General features: G+C 37.1%; 1 protein-coding gene across 3 annotated transcripts in view; it reads left to right on the top strand.

Moving 5' to 3' along the window:
• Nucleotides 1–14,310, top strand: part of NADK2 (NAD kinase 2, mitochondrial) — a 48,275-nt gene extending 33,965 nt beyond the window's left edge. For 2 of the 3 annotated variants that reach the window (XM_055422169.2, XM_088827649.1), the window contains exons 8-13: nt 3–68; nt 1,391–1,486; nt 6,818–6,873; nt 7,010–7,063; nt 9,166–9,289; nt 12,225–14,310. In XM_055422169.2, coding sequence (XP_055278144.2) covers nt 3–68; nt 1,391–1,486; nt 6,818–6,873; nt 7,010–7,063; nt 9,166–9,289; nt 12,225–12,363 — 535 coding nt within the window. In that variant the 3' untranslated portion in view covers nt 12,364–14,310. The remainder of the gene's footprint in view (nt 1–2; nt 69–1,390; nt 1,487–6,817; nt 6,874–7,009; nt 7,064–9,165; nt 9,290–12,224) is intronic. The other variant, XM_055422170.2, reaches the window with a different exon arrangement.
• Nucleotides 14,311–19,374: the final 5,064 nt, after the last annotated feature.

Below are 19,374 nucleotides of genomic sequence, written 5' to 3'. Positions count from 1 at the left end.
AGAATGTCTTATTCTTGGGCTGTAGCAGTGGACAATTTAAGAAGAAGTATACCCACTCTAAAGGGACTGTGAGTTTTATTGCTGCCTTAAAAAAATAATTTCCCTGAAACCAAAATTCTATGAGTTGACTAATCTTGATAAACTTGCATGTGAGAATGACACTAAATTTGCTCTTTGTTTTGGACTCAACGTCTCTCTCCTGACTTTTCTTTCTCTTCACCTCTGCTGCTTTTCTGTCCCCACTTACCTCTAATCTCTGGTTTCTACATGATTCTGGCATAATAGCAGCCATTCCAATGGATTTGGCTGACTTGTCTGTATTGTATATAATAGACTAATGTACCTAAAATTCTTAATTTTCTAGGAAGACATAACAAAGCTATTAAGTAGATTAAATGTGAATATTAGACTTGCTGTCTTTTATTTTTAAAGAGAATGCTGACTTCAGAGAAAAAAACGACTTGGAGTTCTATCATATGAAGCGTTCACAAACCACGAGCTTGGCAGGAGAAAATGAAAGGGTTAGAATAAGAGATAAATTATCCGTTGAATGTTAATATTTGCAGGCATGTCTAATAATTGTCATTGTTTTGAAAAGCTATATTTTGTTAAGGGTTTATTTTAGCTTTTTTATTTGCTGGATAAAAGTAACTCAGTGTTGACTGTTGACACCATTATTTTAAGACATAGTTCACAAAATAGGCTTCTGTATGTTTCAAAAGCTCTTTGAATAGTTACAAATCACTTAAACATTCATGCAGTTAAAAAGTGGTGTCATTTTTTTTTTTTGGTGGTGTCAGAAAACCCAGTTGATTCCGTGTTTATTAAATAATCTTAGAAATATAAATCTTTTAAAAAAATTAAAGTTCTTATTTTATCCCTAGTTTTGTTCACTGGTCCAGGACTGGTTGAGATTTTTCTTTAGAACCTCATTATCTCTGCTAGCTTACTATCAATTCAAAACGCACATTAGTACATAACTTGAGAAACAAGAGTTAAGTAGAAACGGTTGGTAACTTGAAGGATTAGATGCAGACTTAGATGTGTCAAGGACTAGCTCCTGAGACTAAAACTCCCCTAGGAATGGTATTTTCTTTTTGAATTCTGAAATCATCTTCTGTATGTTTCCATAGCAGTGCTAGGTAAAAATTTATAAGAAGCTCTTGTTTGAAATCTTAAAGGAAGGAGGCACATATAGGTCAGAGAAGGATGTAGACACATAGATATTTTTGAATTTTTTTCACTTAATCAGTATTGGAATTAGCATCATGATATGTGTCCCTACTAAGTCAGGATGACCTACTTAGATTTAGATCTGAAAAAGATACTTTATCTCATTTACCATGAGACATAAGTTCTGCAAATCCAGTTTTATATTCTCAATTCATAGGGCTTCCTACTACGAGATTTCAGTTGATGATGGTCCATGGGAAAAACAGAAGAGCTCTGGGCTCAATTTGTGTACTGGAACAGGATCAAAGGCCTGGTGAGTAACTTGGAATGTTGCTTATCAACTTTTGTGAAATAGTTTGAGTAACATAATTTGCTTGCTGTCTCACATTGGTGTATCTGAGGCCTCTGATACACAGGAAGGAGCCTGGCGTTGATTTATTGGTTGGCTCAGTTTCTGTTGCACTCATCGATTGGGTCCAAGAGTCCAGCTTTGACTTATAGCTCAGCCTGGATCTGGTCATTTTTTATCTTCCTGCACTAGGTTTGTAAAGACAAAAAAGAAAATGAGTGTTTTTAAGTTATAAAGAAATGAAAACAAAGTACAGTACCAAAAAATATGCCAGAAGTTTGTGCATTCAAGGCCTAATTGGAGATAACCTGGGACATCCTGAAACCTGCCTACCCTACGACCCCTCTCTGGGAAGTCTCTTCCACTTCTTAGCACACACGTGCCTATGCCTCCCTGACTTTTATCTGTAGCCGTCACCTCTCTTGAGTACAGGCTCATATTGTAAAATTACCTACTACCTACATAAGGATGTTACTAGCTCTTCAGATTCAACATATTCAAAACTGAATTTATTGTCTTCAGTTGTTCCCCTGTGTTCCCTGTCTTGCTGAATAGTATCACTGTTACCCTTGACATCAGTCTCAGGAAAACACATTATTCCCTAAAGGCTGGCTCTTAACTCTGGGTCTTCCTGTTCTCCCTCTGTGCTTAGCAGTCTCTGAATCCTGTCAGCTGTACTTCAGAACTTCTGGCCCTGCTTTTCAGTTTCTGTAGCTGTTTCCTGGTGTTGGCCCGCATTGATTTAGTGAATGTTCTTTGTGCCTCACCTTGCTTCTTCAGGCTGTCATTCGTAACTCCTACCACAGTCATATTTCCGTAATGTAGATCGATCTCACTATTTCCCTTCCGTGCTTCAAAACTTTCTTGACTCCTGACTGTGTTCACTTTACTCAGACTGTCATATGAAGCCCTTTAAACGTGAGCTAAGGTTCCTTGCCAGCCTACTCCTGCCTGACCCTAACCCATTACACTGGAGGCTCTGCAGGCTACTTGCAATTCTTAGCACAAGCCATGTTCTCTCTGGGCTTTTTGTTTTTGCTCAATGTACCTTCTTCCTGCATTGATTGCCTGAACATTTTCCACTTTCCATCTACTGGCTAAAAATTCCAGTCTTCAAATGTCATTTAAATGTCAAAATCTTTCCTTAAGACCTTGTTCTTTTCGTAAGCCTAATTAATCAATCCCTTTTTTTTGCCCTTACCCAGCACTTTTTCCTCATAGCACTGTTATAGCACTTAGCACATAATTGGTTTCTGGTAAGTTCATACCCAGTTAGTTTGAGCAACTTGAGGCACATGGGGTGGTGACTAGTGACTTTTTTTCCTGCTTAATTTTTTATTTGCTTAGCACAGTACTTCATACTTGTTCACTTAAAATGCTTTTTTGAATAAATGACTACATGCTTACAAATACAGCTAAAACAGTGCTTATCAAACTAACTTAAGTTTGAATTCTTTAAAATTGAGTTTTATTTCCCCTACCACTCACCGTATGGTTGAGTCCTGTGTTGATGTTGCATTTAAATAAGTATGGCTTAGATTAGAAGTTCTGTCTTTTCTGTGTTGCTTATTAAATCTGCTTTGTGCTCAGTCTCTAGTATAGAGCCAGTTCTCTCTGTCTCTCTAACCATATCCTGGCCCTGCCACCTTGGTTACTTAGTCCCTTTTCTTTTCTACTCAGCCTTATGCAGCTTGCTTGCTTCTGACATGTTCTACTCTCCTGTTACTACTGATAATTCTTTCATTGTGATTGCATTTCCAATGTATCATTTGATCCTTTTTCTCTTCAGAGAGTAAGGGGCGAAAAGAGCAGCATTGGGGGAGAAGAGAGAAGGCTAGGGATCAGAGATACTGAGGGAAGGCTTATACGTTCTATACATTACATTAATAATTTCAACTTACTGCAGTACCATCTTTGAGCAGTTTCTTTGTCCCAAGTAAGTATATTATCTTACTTAAATTCTCAAGAATACTCTGATATTAGTTAATTTTATTTTCACTAATAACTTTTGTCAAAAGTTAACTGACTTGCCCAAAGCCATGTGGCTTATAAATGGAGGAGGTAGGATTTAATTTCAGGGCTTAATTCTAAACCATAGACTTCCTGTGTCACAGAAGGAGGAAAAGCTTGGAGGGTCCCCTGTGGGAGGTTATGAGAAGTGTTGCCCATGATAGTCACTCTTATTCCTTTAGCTGGAATGTAGTTACATGCTGTGTGGCTAGAGGGGTGGGAAATACAGCCTAATCGTGTGTCTGGGAGGGCGGGGGGAAGAGCTCAGGGATTAGCTGTCCCTTCTTTGCATTTCCAGAAATTCTTGCACAAGACATAGGATGTGGTGGTTATGTTGCATAACAAGCGTCTGTGCATCACTGCAGTGCCACTCACCTCGTCCTCTTCCCGGGTGGAATGTGTTTGTAGCACACGGTAGAGGAGTGCCACAGAGCAGGATCGTTTCTGTTTCCATGAGTTCTTAAGCCTGTTCCCAGTCCTCCTCCTTAGTACATTCTGTCCCAGCAGACCTAATTCAGGATGAGGAGGTGTTCTTAAGTAAACAGAAAGTTTTACTAGCTGATGAAGATATGAGACTCTGCCTTTCAATTCGGTTGTCTTTAGTAGAAGTTATGTCCCATTTCACATCAGAACTCTTACAGTGGTGAAGGCTGTAGATCTAAGGAAAAAGTTGTTATTTGCTAGCTCACCTGCTTTGGCATATAGTTTGTCTCTGATGTAGAATGTAAACCACTCCTAAGGGTAGATTGAATTGGCTGAGATTTAGATTACATCCGCAGGAAATTCGTTTTAAGTTGATCCCAACTCAGATAACTTAGTTTGTATTGACTTGTGGTATTCCTAATAAGTCATAGTTCTAGGGATGTTAGAACATGTCTTGTAAGACTTCTGTTCTCTTAAATTAAGTCTTAACTATAGTAAAGATACATGAGTCACTATTATCTTTTGCCCTTTACATATTTTATTTCAGTGGAACCCTATTAACAGCTTATTTTTATGTGACTTTAAAATAGAATTCTAAAACAGTAATAAGGAATTAAGAGTGTAACTCATACAGATTTCCTTGCCCTTGACATTTTCATTGAGTTCTTGCCAAGAGCCAGATACTGCCCTCAGTGCCTTATGGCTTGTAGTGTGTGACAATGAAAGTGAAAGGAAAGTGAAAGTGAAGTCGCTCAGTTGTGTCTGACTCTGCAACCCCATGGACTGTAGCCTACCTCCGTCCACGGGATTTTCCAGGCAAGAGTACTGGAGTGGGTTGCCATTTCTTTCTCCGATGAGGTAGGTTTTGTGAACCTCATACTAAACAAGAAGAAAGTCACAACACTTGAACTATTTTGCTTTCTACCACATAGTCAGTGTGAGCAAGAGGCGAGAATGGAGCTTGGGGTGTTTGGAATGTGAAGTTGGAGGGTGAGTAATGGTGAAATAGGCTAGGCAAGGGCCATATTTTAGATTTATTTTTTCTAGCATAAGGATATGGGCTGTGAATGACTCCAGTTTTTTAATGTAAAAATTTGTATATCTGCATTTTTCTTAAGAGAATGTCCAAAGTATTTTCACATTTCTCAAAATATGGAGAGAATAGGATTAGAGCAGGTATATGGAGCATCTCTTATTCTTCCTCCCTCAAAATGTTAAGAGCCCCTGAATTAGGTTTAGAGTTGTGTGACTATACAGTGCTGTTCCTTTTCAAAGGAGCATCTACTGGGAAGAGGTAGAGGCAAGAGGAGAATTCTAAATTAGCTGGAAGAGTTGTGTTTTTTTTTTAAAAAACCTTTCCTTGACCACCTTTTTAGACCCTAGGTGGTTAAGGGTCTAACCACCTTTTAAAAGTTGCTGCTTTTAAAAGTTACTCATGTTTGTGATAATGTTTGTTCTGAAGTGGTTACGCATGGCATCTTGCTAAAGCTTTCTCACTTTCAGAAATGATTTTATAATTTAAAGAAAAATAAATGTTTAAAAACTGTGTTAGGACTTCCCTGGTGGTCCAATGGTTAAGAATCCGCCTGCCAGTACAGGGGACACAAATTTGATCCCTCATCTGGGAAGATTAAACATGCTGTGGAGCAACTAAGCCCGTGTGCCACAGCTACTGAGCCTGTACTCTAGAGACCCGGGAGCTATAACTACCAAAGCCTACATGCCCTAGAAACCCGTGCTCTGCAACAAGAGAAGTCACCGCTTTGAGAAGCCCATGCAACACAACAGAGTAGCCCCTGCTCGGCATAAATGGAGAAAAGCCCACAAGCAACAGTGAAGACTCAGCGCAGCCAAAAAGTAAAAAATAAATAAAACTTAAAAAAATAAAAAATATGTTAAATAATACAAAGGGGATACAACGAAAAGTTGGTTTCTTTCATTTTATATTCTAGTACTAATCTCCAGATATAACCACTCTATATATTTTTTAATATAAGTAACACAAGGAAATTCTATATACATATATAAAATAGCTGACTCATTGGAAAAGTCCCTGATGCTGGGAAAGATTGAGGGCAGAAGGAGAAAAGGGTGTCAGAGGATGAGATGGCTGGACAGCATCCCTGATGCAATGGACGTGGACTTGGGCAAACTTTGAGAGATGGTGAGGGACAGAGAGACTTGGTGTGCTGCAGTCCATGGGGTTGCAAAGAGTCGAACACAACTGAGCAAATGAACAACAGTACATATACACATATGCACACTGTATAATGCTTTTGGTTTTTTAACTTAACATGTTGATATCTTTCCACATTGGCTTTATACATATGGTTGTAGTCTAGTCTCTTAATATCTATGTAGTATTCTACTGAGTAGCAGCTTTCTGTGGTTTTGCTATTATAAACAATGCTTCTGTAACTATCCTTATACTTGTCTTTGTGTATTATATGTGCAAGTATATTTTAGGATAAACTACTAGATTGAAGAATATGTTCATTTTAAATCTTAACAGAATTGTCTAATTGCAGTTTCTATAATTCCATTAGTATATGAGCATACATCTCTTCCCATACCCATGTTAATACATTATCAGTTTTTAATCTTTAAAATCTGAGAAGAATCTTGTTTTAATATCTCCTCAGGTATGAGTGAGATTGAACATATTTTCATATGACCCCTGGACCGTTAACCCATGTACTTTGACTACTTTTAAAAACTGTATGGGGTGGCTATTGTTTTTTGGGTATTTTTTTGCCTGATAATTTCTAAGAGTTCTTTGTACATTAAGTAGATTATTCCTGTTTCATTTTTAGTATGTTTTGAGAACTAAAATAAGAAAATGTTTGTGGTATTTATTTCTAGGTCATTCAACATTAACAGAGTGGCACCTCAGGCTGTGGAAGATGTTTTAAATATTGGTGAGTACCAAATAGCTCTTATGTTACAATTATAATATGCTATATAATGTGTAGATTTTATTGTATGATAACTATATAGTATGTTACAAAATATTTTATTTAATCAAGATATTTCCTCCCTTTCTTTTTCCAATAGCAAACCGACAAGGAAATTTAAGTCTTCCGTTGAACAGAGAATTGGTCGAGAAAGGTCAGTGACAAATGATCATAATACTGACATTTTCATTTAAGTTTTGTATATATTTTGAGGATGTTATCGTGAAATGTACTTGTCTAATTAAGCAAAGCATAGTACTTTTTTGACTCCAACAATATAGTACCCCTTAAAATATATTGAATCAATAGAAAGTTTAAGTTGAAATTTAATGATTTTTGTCAGCCATGGAAATCTAACTTCTGTGTCAAAACAGTGTGATTGCAAACTTTTCCTGGGGAATAGGAAAATGTAGAAAAATACACATCTGGCAAATAGGGAAATGCACACTTAAATATCTTATCCTTTGCTTACATACTCCTGCCCAGTTATTTCAGCATTCCTTTCAGAGAACCGGCACTGGTGGAGAAAGGATACTTATCAGGGACCTTGAAGACCTGGGTTCCAATCCCAGGCCAACCAGTCACTCACTGAAACAATGGCCTAGACTGTTTCTTTGCTCCTCTGCGTCCTCAACAGTGGAATCAGGGAGTGAACATAGATTGCTGGGGAATTCTTCAAATTTGTTAAAAGATTATTTTAAAAAATATTTAAATCCGTAAACTGAAAACCACATTCATTTGATTTGCATATGAAATTTTAACACACCAAAGTCTATTCATCTACCAGGATCATTTTCGAAAGTATGGACCTCAAACTAAAGCTAAATAGTGTTGTCTCTGTTTAGTTGAGTATCCTAAGATTTCAAGGTGAATTATTTCTAAAAAAGCAACAAAAATCCACACTTGTTTATAGTTGCCTTTACTTACCTATGCTTCAGTTGTCATCCATGAACATTTGAATTTGAGAGTTATCATAACAGACATGTTCATGTTCAGTTCAGTCGCTCAGTCGTGTCCAACTCTTTGCGACCCCATGAATCACAGCACGCCACGCCTCCCTGTCCATCATCAACTCCCAGAGTTCACTCCGACTCATGTCCATCGAGTCGGTGATGCCATCCAGCCATCTCATTCTCTGTTGTCCCCTTCTCCTCCTGCCCCCAATCTATTGGTTGCCTTTAAAGTGATGTAGCAATACATGGTAAAGTATATTAACAGAGTCAATTCATCTTATTAGTGTGTTTTGGATTCCCGTAAGACTTTCTTTGTTGAGATGGTTTGCCTTTAAAATAGTTTGTAAACAGGACTAAATCTCTGTGGTTACTTTCATTTCTCTAAAGTGGATTGTTTTCTCCCTCTCTGATTTTGAGACCTAAAATATTATTTTAATCATGGCTTTGGGTTGGAATTAGTGTTAAATCTGTACCAAAGGAAGGAAAGGTGAGGCATTATAGTAATTGATTCATTAGATAATTGAACTTAAAACAATGTATATAAAACAACTGAAATTTATATCAGTTATATAAAGTAATTTAAGGGTATATATAAAATACAGTGATTTTTCTTTTAATAAACATACTGTTTTACTGAATGAATATTATTCCTTTGAAGATTTGACTTATCTTCAGAAGCAATAGTGAATGCCAATGGTGCAGTCACTGTTACAGACACTTCATTTAATTCAAATGAAATTTTGGTATATAAGGTAGATTATCTGATAGTCTTGTGATGTCTTTTAATGTGGTGTTCAACTAAATGCTTTTTTCAAGCCCAGTTTCTTTGTACAGTTGTCTTTAACCAGTTTGTGCTCTGCATGCCAAATTTGTGTGCCTCTGCTAGGGAGAAAGTAGATCCCAGAGACTTGTAGAAATACCTCATGAATCTTTTGGCATGGTGTTTTGGAAAGGAACTTATTAGCACGGGATTATGTCAACTCAAGTTCCATTTTTGAGTGCTTCAAACTAGTTTCTCTTTGTTTACTGACTTTATAGTCCTCCCTTCCCCCACCAAAGGTACCTATTTCTGCTATCCTGTGGGTGATGTAGGCTTCTGTGGGCTAATCTGGGAACATACTCCTTGTTTATAAGCATTTTTTAAAATGGAGTTTGTCATGCGTTCCAAGAAACTTGCTGCCAAACAGACTTTTGGAATAGAACCTCCTTTAAATTGGGGATGGCATCCATTCTCATTTTGTACTTCTCAGAAGTGACTGTTTTTCATTGAATGTGCTAATATTTGGGTTTTTTTCCTTTATAGTAACAAACGAATATAATGAATCACTGCTCTACAGTCCAGAAGAACCAAAAATACTTTTCAGTATTCGAGAACCAATAGCAAACAGAATTTTCTCAAGCAGTCGTCAGCGTTGTTTCACCTCAAAGTAAGCTTCCACAGTCTTCTTGTAGCTGTTTTCCTCCCTTGTGATTAATTATAAAGCACATTTGTCTGTGAAAGTATTCAGTTTCATTAAATTACTTCTTCCAACTTAATCATGCAGGAAAAGTAGAACCTGTGGAGCTAAAGCGGTATTACGCTAATAACCTGGCTAAAGTGATATTTTCTCTAAAACTTACTGTTTCATTTTAGAGAAACTAAAATTTAACTGAATAGAAAGGACATGGTTATTTAATTGGGTAATGTGTCCTTGTTTGTTTTTACTTTATTAAGTAAGACACAGTAAGATCAGATTGTCACTTCAAAAGAAACTGACTGGAGAGCAACTTTTTTTTGATATGCTGTGGAATAAAAGCAGGACGTACATTCATATAAAGCCTAAATTGTGTAGCAACATAAAGGACTCATTTCTTTCAGCTTTTCCCTACAAGTGAATCTCCCACCTATGCCCACATCTATTAAATTGGCCGCAGATTTTTTTTTTTGAGGGGAGGAAGATATACAAAAATGTTTATAATTTTTTTAAAGGTTTCCCAGTCTTCCTTAACTATAGTTAGGGCATCCCTGATCCTTCAGCTGGTAGAGAATCCTTCTGCAATGCAGGAGATCCCAGTTTGATTCTTGGATCAGCAAGATTCCCTGGAAAAGGGGAAGGCTACCCACTCCAGTATTCTTGGGCTTCCCTGGTGGCTCAGATGAAAAAGAATCCACCTGTAATGCGGGAGACCTGGGTTCGATCCCTGGGTTGGGAAGATCCCCTTGGAGAAGGAATGGATACTTACTCCAGTATTCTTGCCTGGATAATTCCATGGACAAAGGAGCCTGGCAGGCTACAGTTAAAGAGTCAGACACAACTAAGCGACTTTCACTTTTCATCTCATGGCAAGCAAAGAATAGTTCAATTACAAATTGCTTCTTATAGTGTGCATATACTTTTTTGAAAACGCATAATTGATTTTTTCCAGGAAAGACACTAAAAAGGATAGTGATCATATTTAAAAATCCCTTAATCATTTGAGAGTTAATTTTGATTAATCAACAAATCTATACTCAGATTGGGTAAGACTAAAAGATTCATTTAAATGTTTGCTCATATAAGTAGGAGAACAGCTTTATGACTTTGGTTGGAAAATATTTCTTAGCAACAGATTGACAAGTTGAACTAAATTAGAGTTATTAACTTTTGTTAATCAAGACACCATCAAGAAAATAGAGGCAAGCCACAGAGTGAAATAGTAGCTATGTCCAGCAATGGACTCATATCCAGAATATATTATAAAAATTCTTACAAGTCAGTAATAAAGAAGACAGGTGACCCCTTATAAAAATGGCTGAAAGTCTTGAACAGGCATTTTGCAAAAGAGAATATCCAAATGGCTGATAAGTGTATGGAGAAACATCCTTGACCTTATTCATCTGAGAAATGTAAATTAAAACTATATCATATAATACCATAGTCATGTAAGGATGTGAGAGTTGGACCTTATAAAAGGCTGAGTGGCAAAGAATTGATGCTTTTCAATTGTGGTGCTGGAGAAGACTTCAGAGTCCCTTGGACTGCAAGGACATCAAACCAGTCAATCCTAAAGGAAATCAGTCCTGAATATTCATCGGAGGGACTGATGCTGAAGCTCCAATACTTTGGCCACCTGATGTGAAGAGCTGACTCATTGGAAAACACCCTGATGCTGGGAAAGATTAAGGGAAGGAGGAGAAGGGGGCGACAGAGACTGAAGTAGTTGGATGGCATCATCGACTCAATGGCATGAGTTTGAGCAAATTCCAGGAGATAGTGAAGGACAGAGGAACCTGGTGTGCTGGAGTTCATGGGGTTGCTTAGAGTCAGATATGATGGAACGACTGAACAAATACAATACCACACACACTCACCAGCCTAGCTAAAATACCAGTTGTTGATAAGGTGGAGCAACTACAACTTTTATATAAAAGTGGAGCAACTAGAGCTTTTATGTAAAACTTTTATGCTGTTAGGAATAATATGGAAAATTGTCTGGGAGTTACCTATCAAAGCTGAACATAGGACATGCAGTGACTCAGTGATTCTGCTCCAAGATATATGGAGTGTATACACTGACAGATATGTATGTACCAAAAGACATACTCAAGAATATTCATAGTAGCAATGTTCCCAATAGATCAAAACCCTAATGTCCATGAAGAGTAGAAGAGATACTTAAATTTTGGTATTTTCATACAATGCAGGTGTTTTCAGACAGCAATGAAAATGAACCCAGTGCTGCTACATATGATAACATGGATGATTTCACAAGCATACTATTGAGCAAAAGAAGCCAGATATAGGCATATCTATTGTATTCTTCCATTTATATAGAATTTCAAGAATAGACAAAGCTATTATGAAATGAGGATAGTGGATATGCTTGGGAAGGGGGAGCTGGGAGTAGAGACTGGGAGATGGGTTAAGAGCAATGAGGGAACTTCCTGGGAACTGAGTGTAACATTCAGTTCCTAATTTGGGTGATTACACAAGTGTGCTCATTGAGCTGTACCCTGATAATTTATGCCTTTTCTGTATGTTGTATATAAGTAAAAATTTTACATGACAGTAGTTACATTCTTGCTCAATACTTAAAATACTTGTAATGGTAATAATGTTCAAAAAGCCCCTATGAGTTCCATCAAGTCTGAACTTGTTCACTTTTAAGTGTTTGGGTAAATGGAGCTATCCAGAACATTTCAATTTTGAGATTTTTTTTTTTGGGTAATGTACTAATATTGACATAGTCACTAATTCTCTCATAACAAAGGGCAGGGCAACTTGATTTTTAAAATCAAGGTCAAATGATCAACCTATTAGTTTAGATAAAAACTCAGTGTTTTAAAGAAACTGCAGTGTAAGCAAAGTGTTGATATTTAACAAGATGTCTCTCTCTGCCTAGGGTGTGTGTGCGTTCTCGGTGTTGGGATGCATGCATGGTTGTGGATGGAGGAACTTCCTTCGAGTTTAATGATGGAGCCATTGCTTCAATGTTGATCGAGAAAGAAGATGAGCTTCGAACTGTGCTTCTAGAGCAGTGAAGGATTGCCTCAAATGACAATTTTGATTGCCAGAGAAATAGTTTTACTGCAGAAACAGCCTGCCAGTCATAAAGTTAGTTTTTGGTTATTGTTGAGACTGGTTGGCCTTGGGCTGAAAGGTGACCAAGAAAGTGAGATTTACATTATTCTTCTGATGGATTCTGATGGAAAAGATGTTCACTGTATAAGAAAATGGAGGACTAAACTGATTAGAATTCATAACAGTGAAATTTTGATACTGCTTACAGTTGGTTTCCAGGAGTGCTGGTATCTTTATAAATTTAGAGAGGTAGGCTCAAATAAAAGATTTAATGCTTAGGATTTGAAATTTAACTGTACACGTTTTTTTTTTCCTTCCTTTTCCTCATCACTTTGTAGAGTTGGTCAGACCAAACACATCTCATTTGATTAGTATTTTTTTATAGTACCTAAAGATCAAGATTTTTAAAAAAACTTTGATGTAGAATTTTGATAAATCCTGACATTGACCTAATTGAAGTAGGTAAATGTGTTTTTATATATCTGCCAAGAGTTTTCTAATTTCAGAACACAATGATAGTTATGACTATTGATTTAAAAAGTTCAATCATTTTTGAAATTATTTATAGATGTTTTCATTTAATTGACTATCAGGTTAATTTTGACAATGCTGGGTGAAATATATATGGACAAAATCATGGCACTATTACAAATGCATTAATTAGCCAATAATTATTTTAGGTCTTTGGTAATTTTTTTAATGATTTGAGGCTGATAAAGTTCTTCCATATTTAAAACTCTGTAACATGAATTTAAAAACTAAAAGGATGAACTGATTAGGCACATTCTGAGTTTGGGAAAACCTATAAAAATTTTCATCTAGCATTAGGAGTATTGTCAGAAAGAAAATGGATTGTTTAATAAGTATGCAAAACATTTTAGTTTTGGAATTGCCTTACTTATTATCATGGTAGTTTTCACCTAGCTCATATTCCAAGTTTTACACATTAGGTTTGGAGGATAAAATGTTGTGGCTTTTTTTCCCATTATGACAGTTTCTTTACCTAATTCCCAATTTACTTATAAATAATCCTAGAATTGTCACAAAAAGTTCCTCTTGCTGTATCATGAGACAGTTGGTATTCTTATTCCAGTTACTCAAAGTTATATATTTTTTTTCCACTTGCTGTTAAAAATTTGTCTTCAATCACTGAAATATTTATTGAACACCGACTCTGTGCTATGTACTGTGTCAGGTGCTGGATGTACACTGGTGATCTGAACAGCCGCTATTCTGATAGAACTGAATCTGGTGAGCTCAGAAGTAGATTCTGTGAAAACCAGGATGTGTATTCAAACCGAGTGCTCTTAGTTTTGGCAACATTTATCATGTTCTTGTCAGATTTTTTAAGTAATAGTATTATACAAAGATAATCTTAGGTTTTGATGTATATCCAGAACAAGAATTTGTTTTTCTTAGTTGAGAGTAACTGCATAGGTACTACTTGCAAGGAGTTTACATGATGCATACAATAAAAATTGGTGTTTTCCCAGAGATGGATCTAGTTTCTGGTTTAATAATGATATACTTAAGGTACCACTTTATAAAGAAGTGAAATTCCACACTATAGAAACTCCCTAACAGGTTTAAAATGACAAAAATGCCAACTCCATCTTTAATATCAAGGAAATCTGATTGTCCAAAATGGTACATAGATCTGTTGAATATGTAACATATTAATAGGTAACCTGCTATGTAAAATTGTTTATAAGACATATTTTAAAGATTTAAAACCTACTTAATGTGCTCCATTTGTGATATAACCTCTAACATTTCTGACCTGTTGTGGGGCTTACTTATAAGAGATGACAAGAGGCAAAGGTTGTTAGAATAGCAAAAATGTTGTTACGAATGAGTTCCTTTTAATGGCAACTACATGTGAATAAAAGTAAACCATTGTTATCTTTTCTTTTTTAGTTCATTTATTTCTTCAGCTCTTATGGGTCATTATTTGAAAACCAGATTGCCCCAAAATATTATATTTCATGTATTTTTTACACACTATCTATTATTCTTTTCCCTGTTGACTTCATTCACTGCTAATATGTGACACAGTGCTTCCTGGTAAATGTAGATTCTTCAGATATTTTTGAGTTAATGTTTTTGATGTTCCATATGTATTTATATTCATCACTTCAGTTCAGTCGCTCAGTCATGTCCAACTCTTTGCAACCCCATGAATCACAGCATGCCAGGCCTCCCTGTCCATCACCAACTCCTGGAGTTCACTCAAACTCATGTCCATCGAGCCGGTGATGCCATCCAGCCATCTCATTCTCTGTCGTCCCCTTCTCCTCCTGCCCCCAATCCCTCCCAGCATCAGAGTCTTTTCCAGTGAGTCAACTCGTCGCATGAGGTGGCCAAAGTATTGGAGTTTCAGCTTTAGCATCAGTTCTTCCAATGAACACCCAGGATTGATCTCCTTTAGAATGGATTGGTTGGATCTCTTTGCAGTCCAGGGGACTCTCAAGAGTCTTCTCCAACACCATGGTTCAAAAGCATCAATTCTTCGGTGATCAGCTTTCTTCACAGTCCAACTCTCACATCCATACATGACCACGGGAAAAACCATAGCCTTGACTAGACGGACCTTGGTTGGCAAAGCAATGTCTCTTTTTAATATGCTGTCTAGATTGGTCATAACTTTCCTTCCAAGGAGTAAGCTTCTTTTAATTTCATGGCTGTAGTCACCATCTGCAGTGATTTTGGAGCCCCCCAAAATAAAGTCTGACACTGTTTCCACTGTTTCCCCATCTATTTCCCATGAAGTGATGGGACCAGATGCCATGATCTTAGTTTTCTGAATGTTGAGCTTCAAGCCAACCTTTTCACTCTCCTCTTTCACTTTCATCAAGGGGCTTTTGAGTTCCTCTTCACTTTCTGCCATAAGGGTGGTGTCATCTGCATATCTGAGGTTACTGATATTTCTCCCAGCAATCTTGATTCCAGCTTGTGCTTCCTCCAGCCCAGTGTTCCTCATGATGTACTCTGCATATAAGTTAAATAAGCAGGTGACAATATACAACCTTGACGTACTCCTTTTCCTATCTGGAACCAGTCTGTTGTTCCATGTCCAGTTCTAACTGTTGTTCCTGACCTGCATATAGTGGACCCAGTAAATCAAAATCATATTACATGAATTGCTGAACTGGAAAGAATTATTTTAAATGCAGTTTATTCCTTAACATTAACCATGAAGGATTAGGGTATAAATCAATAAGAAGGCTTATATATAAGTTTTTTACATGAAGAAACATGAAGAATATTTAAGTGTCATAGGCTATATGATAGATTTTTTAGAAAATTACTGGCTAAACGAGGAGCTAAAAGGAAAAAATGGAAAGGATGGTTTAAGTGAACTTGAATATTTTATAGGCTAGCAAAGGCACGGATTATAACATTTTTTTCTCCCAGTTTTAACAATCATCAGTGGTTAAAAAAAATTCAAAACTTGGGATCCTGAAAAGACTATTTAAGAGCTCTATCTGAACAATACCCACCTTTTTATACCAGAAGATCGTGAGTTCACTGGGAGTAGGGATGTGTTTGATTTGTACTTGAAAACCTGCATAGCTCGAGAAGAAATCTGTTATAATAAATGATGGTTTTACATGTTGAAACAACACTGTTAGGGAGTCTGTGTATATCAGGGGGTGATGTATTGATAGTTGCAGTAAGTAGGACAGTATTTGAGGAACTTTTTTTTTTTTTAACCATTCTTTTAAAATGTTTTCCCCAACTGCAACTTTTTTTTTTTCTCCGTACACCTATTCTCTAAATGATTGAAGAAATGGTTTGTTAGGTTGTCATCATACTAGACTGGTTCTTTGCTTTCACAAGTGGCTTCCCTGGTGGCTCAGATGGTAAAGAATCCGCTTGCAGTATGGTTCGATCCCTGGGTTGGGAAGATCCCCTGGAGAAGGGAATGGCTACCCACTCCAGTGTTCTGGCCTGGAGAGTTCCATGGACTGTATAGTCCACAGGGTCACAAGCAGTCAGATACAACTGAGTGACTTTCACAAGAAAATCTATTTTTAAAATACCTTTGGTAACTAAGCTTTGTTACATAGCTATTTCCTCCTGCTTCAAAGCTTTCCTTCAAAGCATCATTTCATGATAAATGATTTTAACAAAATCATTCGATTCATCTTTGAAGTATTTCCATTAGTCTTTAAAATGGGTTGTTATGGATTATCCACTTACCATGTAGTTTTGGATTAAAATATCACCAAAGTCTTAACCCCTCCATTTTCTGGTTCTTGCAGCAATACCACTGCAAGTTAGCTTACAGTTACTATCCTGAGTAGTAATAATAGTTTTGAGTAAAAAGACATTTTAAAAGTCAATGTAAATGACCAGGTTTTGTTTAAAACACAACATGAAATGCATGGTAATGGTTGGGATATGATCAATTCCAGTGTGCCTGTTAATTTTAAAATGTGTGTCTATGGAAAAAAGTCTGCCTTCTTGTCTCTCATCAGTCACAGCCCCTGCCATCTGAAGACCTTACATATAGTGATTTTACTGCTCAAATGTACAAGGTAGATATTTTGATATTTGGTTTAAGGAATACCAAAATATCAGTATCTTGATATTTAGATTCACTAAAAAGTAACTTGAACACTAGAGCAAAACAAATCCATAAAATGAGTTTCGGCTTTAGGGTTTCAACCTGTATAAGGAGTTAGCGTCTTGGTGGAGAGAGCTTTTTGACATTCTGGGACCTTTGGCCAGGTGGGGATGGGGAGAGGAGAGGTAATGGGAGAGAAGGTTGCCTTCTGTTTGTTCCAAGGTCAGGTTATCCAGTGGAAAGGTGTTTCCAGATTTCCTGGACCATTTAGTGCCTTTCCTCATGTTCTAGACCTTGCCCTGTCCTCTACATTGTAGATCATTCGTCAATGTTGGATTGTAGTTAAGTTCGCCATGATAGAAGGGACACAGTCACTTTATCCAGAAATAAATATTTTGCATTTGGCTACAGTCTGCCTAATAATCTTGGGAACTTGAAGCTAGGGTATAGAGGAGGAATCAAGAGCCACAAGCAGACTGTTAACATTGTTGTTCAGTCTCTTAGGTCGTGTCCGACTCCTTGCAACCCCATGGACTACAACACACCAGGTTTCCCTGTCCTTCACTGTCTCCCGGAGTTTGCTCAAACTCATGTCCATTGGGTCAGTGATGCTATCTAACTGTCTCATTCTCTGCTGCCCTCTTCTGCCTTGTCTTTCCCAGCATCAGGGTCTTTTACAATGTGTCAGCTCTTTGCATTAGGTGGCCAAAGTATTGGAGTTTCAGCGTCAGTCCTTCCAATGAATATTCAGGGCTGATTTTCTTTAGAATTGACTGGTTTGATCTCCTTGCTGTCCGAAAGGACTCTCAAGAGTCTTCCTCAACACCACAGTTCAAAAGCATCAGTTCTTCAATGCTCAGCCTTCTATATGGTCCAACTCTCAAGTCCATAATGACTACTGGAAAATCCATAGCTTTGACTATATAGACCTTTGTTAGCAAAGTGCCGTCTTCTTTTGAATATGCTGTCTAGGTTTGTCATAGCTTTCCTTCCAAAGAGCAAGCATCTTTTAATTTCATGGCTGCAGTCACCATCTGCAGTCATTCTGAAGCCCAAGAAAATAAAATCTGTCACTGCTTCTTTTTCCCCTTCTATTTGCCATGTAGTGATGGGAACAGATGCCACGCTCTTAAGTTTTCTAAACGCTGAGTTTTAAGTCAGCCTTTTCACTCTCCTCTTTCACACTCATCAAGAGGTTCTTTAGTTCTTCATTTTCTGCCATTAGTGATATCATCTGCCTATCTGAGGTTATAGATATTTCTGCTGGCAATCTTGATTCGTGAAAAGAATGAAAGGCATGTGGTGTGTGCCTCTTGAAGACAGTAATACTGCTTATCTCCTTGCTATGATGTTCAAAAACACCTTGACAAACTAAGCCTCTCAATCAGGGTTTCTCAACACTGGCACTGAGGTTTTGGATCAGATGATTCTTTATTGTGGGGAGCTGTCCTAGCTATTGTGGGATGGTTAGCAGCATCCTTGGCATGTACCTGCTGGAGGCCAATAGCTCCTCTCCACTTGTGACAACCAAAGCCGTTTTCAGATGTTACCATTGTCTCTTGGGTGGCAAACTCACTTTTGGTTAGAAGCTTTTTGCTGCTAGATCTGACTACCAGTTTATGGAAATAGGGGACAAATGAACCTGTTAAACATTATTCCAGGGACGGATCACATCAGTAAAATCCAGAATGGGGAACACTGGACAAGCAACCTGGTTTCTTCCATACATAAATTGTAAGGATAATAAAGAAGAGGTACACTAAGATTAAGAGACTAAAGAAAATGTCAATGTCAACCAAATGCAAAGTATGATCTGTGTTTGGAGCCTGAGCAAAACAAATCTATGTAAGAAAACAGTTTTTAGATAGCAAGGGAACTTTCAACATCATCTTGATCTTTAATGTTTCAGAATTAAATCAGAAGAATATCCTTCAGAGGTAGATACTGAACTATTCATGAAGTCATGGGTCTCGGTTTTGCCTCAAAAATGATCTTGTGAGCATGAGATGTCCATGGGATGGGAGATGGGTGAAATGAGATTGGTTATGAGTTAATGACTTTTGAAAGCAGAAACTGAAGTTCATCATCTTTACCTTTTGCATTTGACATTTTTGATAACAAAAAAGGAAGCATGGTATTGATATTAAAAAGGAAGCAAAAAACTTGGTAATATTCAGGAAGAATCACCATTCTACCATTTGAATGTGTTCGAAAGGAGTTAATTCCGAGAAGATCTCTGAATATAGGGTAAACTATTCAAATAGTTTGCTAATGAGAATAAAATGCACAGCGTAGGCTAATCAAGTCTATTTAAAAAGTGCTACGAGCTGTTTTTATCGATAGTACTTGATACTTTATTGATAGTACTTATCACTTAAACTCAAATGTCTTATAAAATATG

The sequence above is a fragment of the Moschus berezovskii genome, chromosome 18, assembly GCF_049115385.1.
Source record: "Moschus berezovskii isolate FMDL1 chromosome 18, NW_MosBer_1.0, whole genome shotgun sequence".
Classification (NCBI taxonomy): domain Eukaryota; kingdom Metazoa; phylum Chordata; class Mammalia; order Artiodactyla; family Moschidae; genus Moschus; species Moschus berezovskii.
This window is presented reverse-complemented; position numbering and strand designations above follow the sequence as displayed.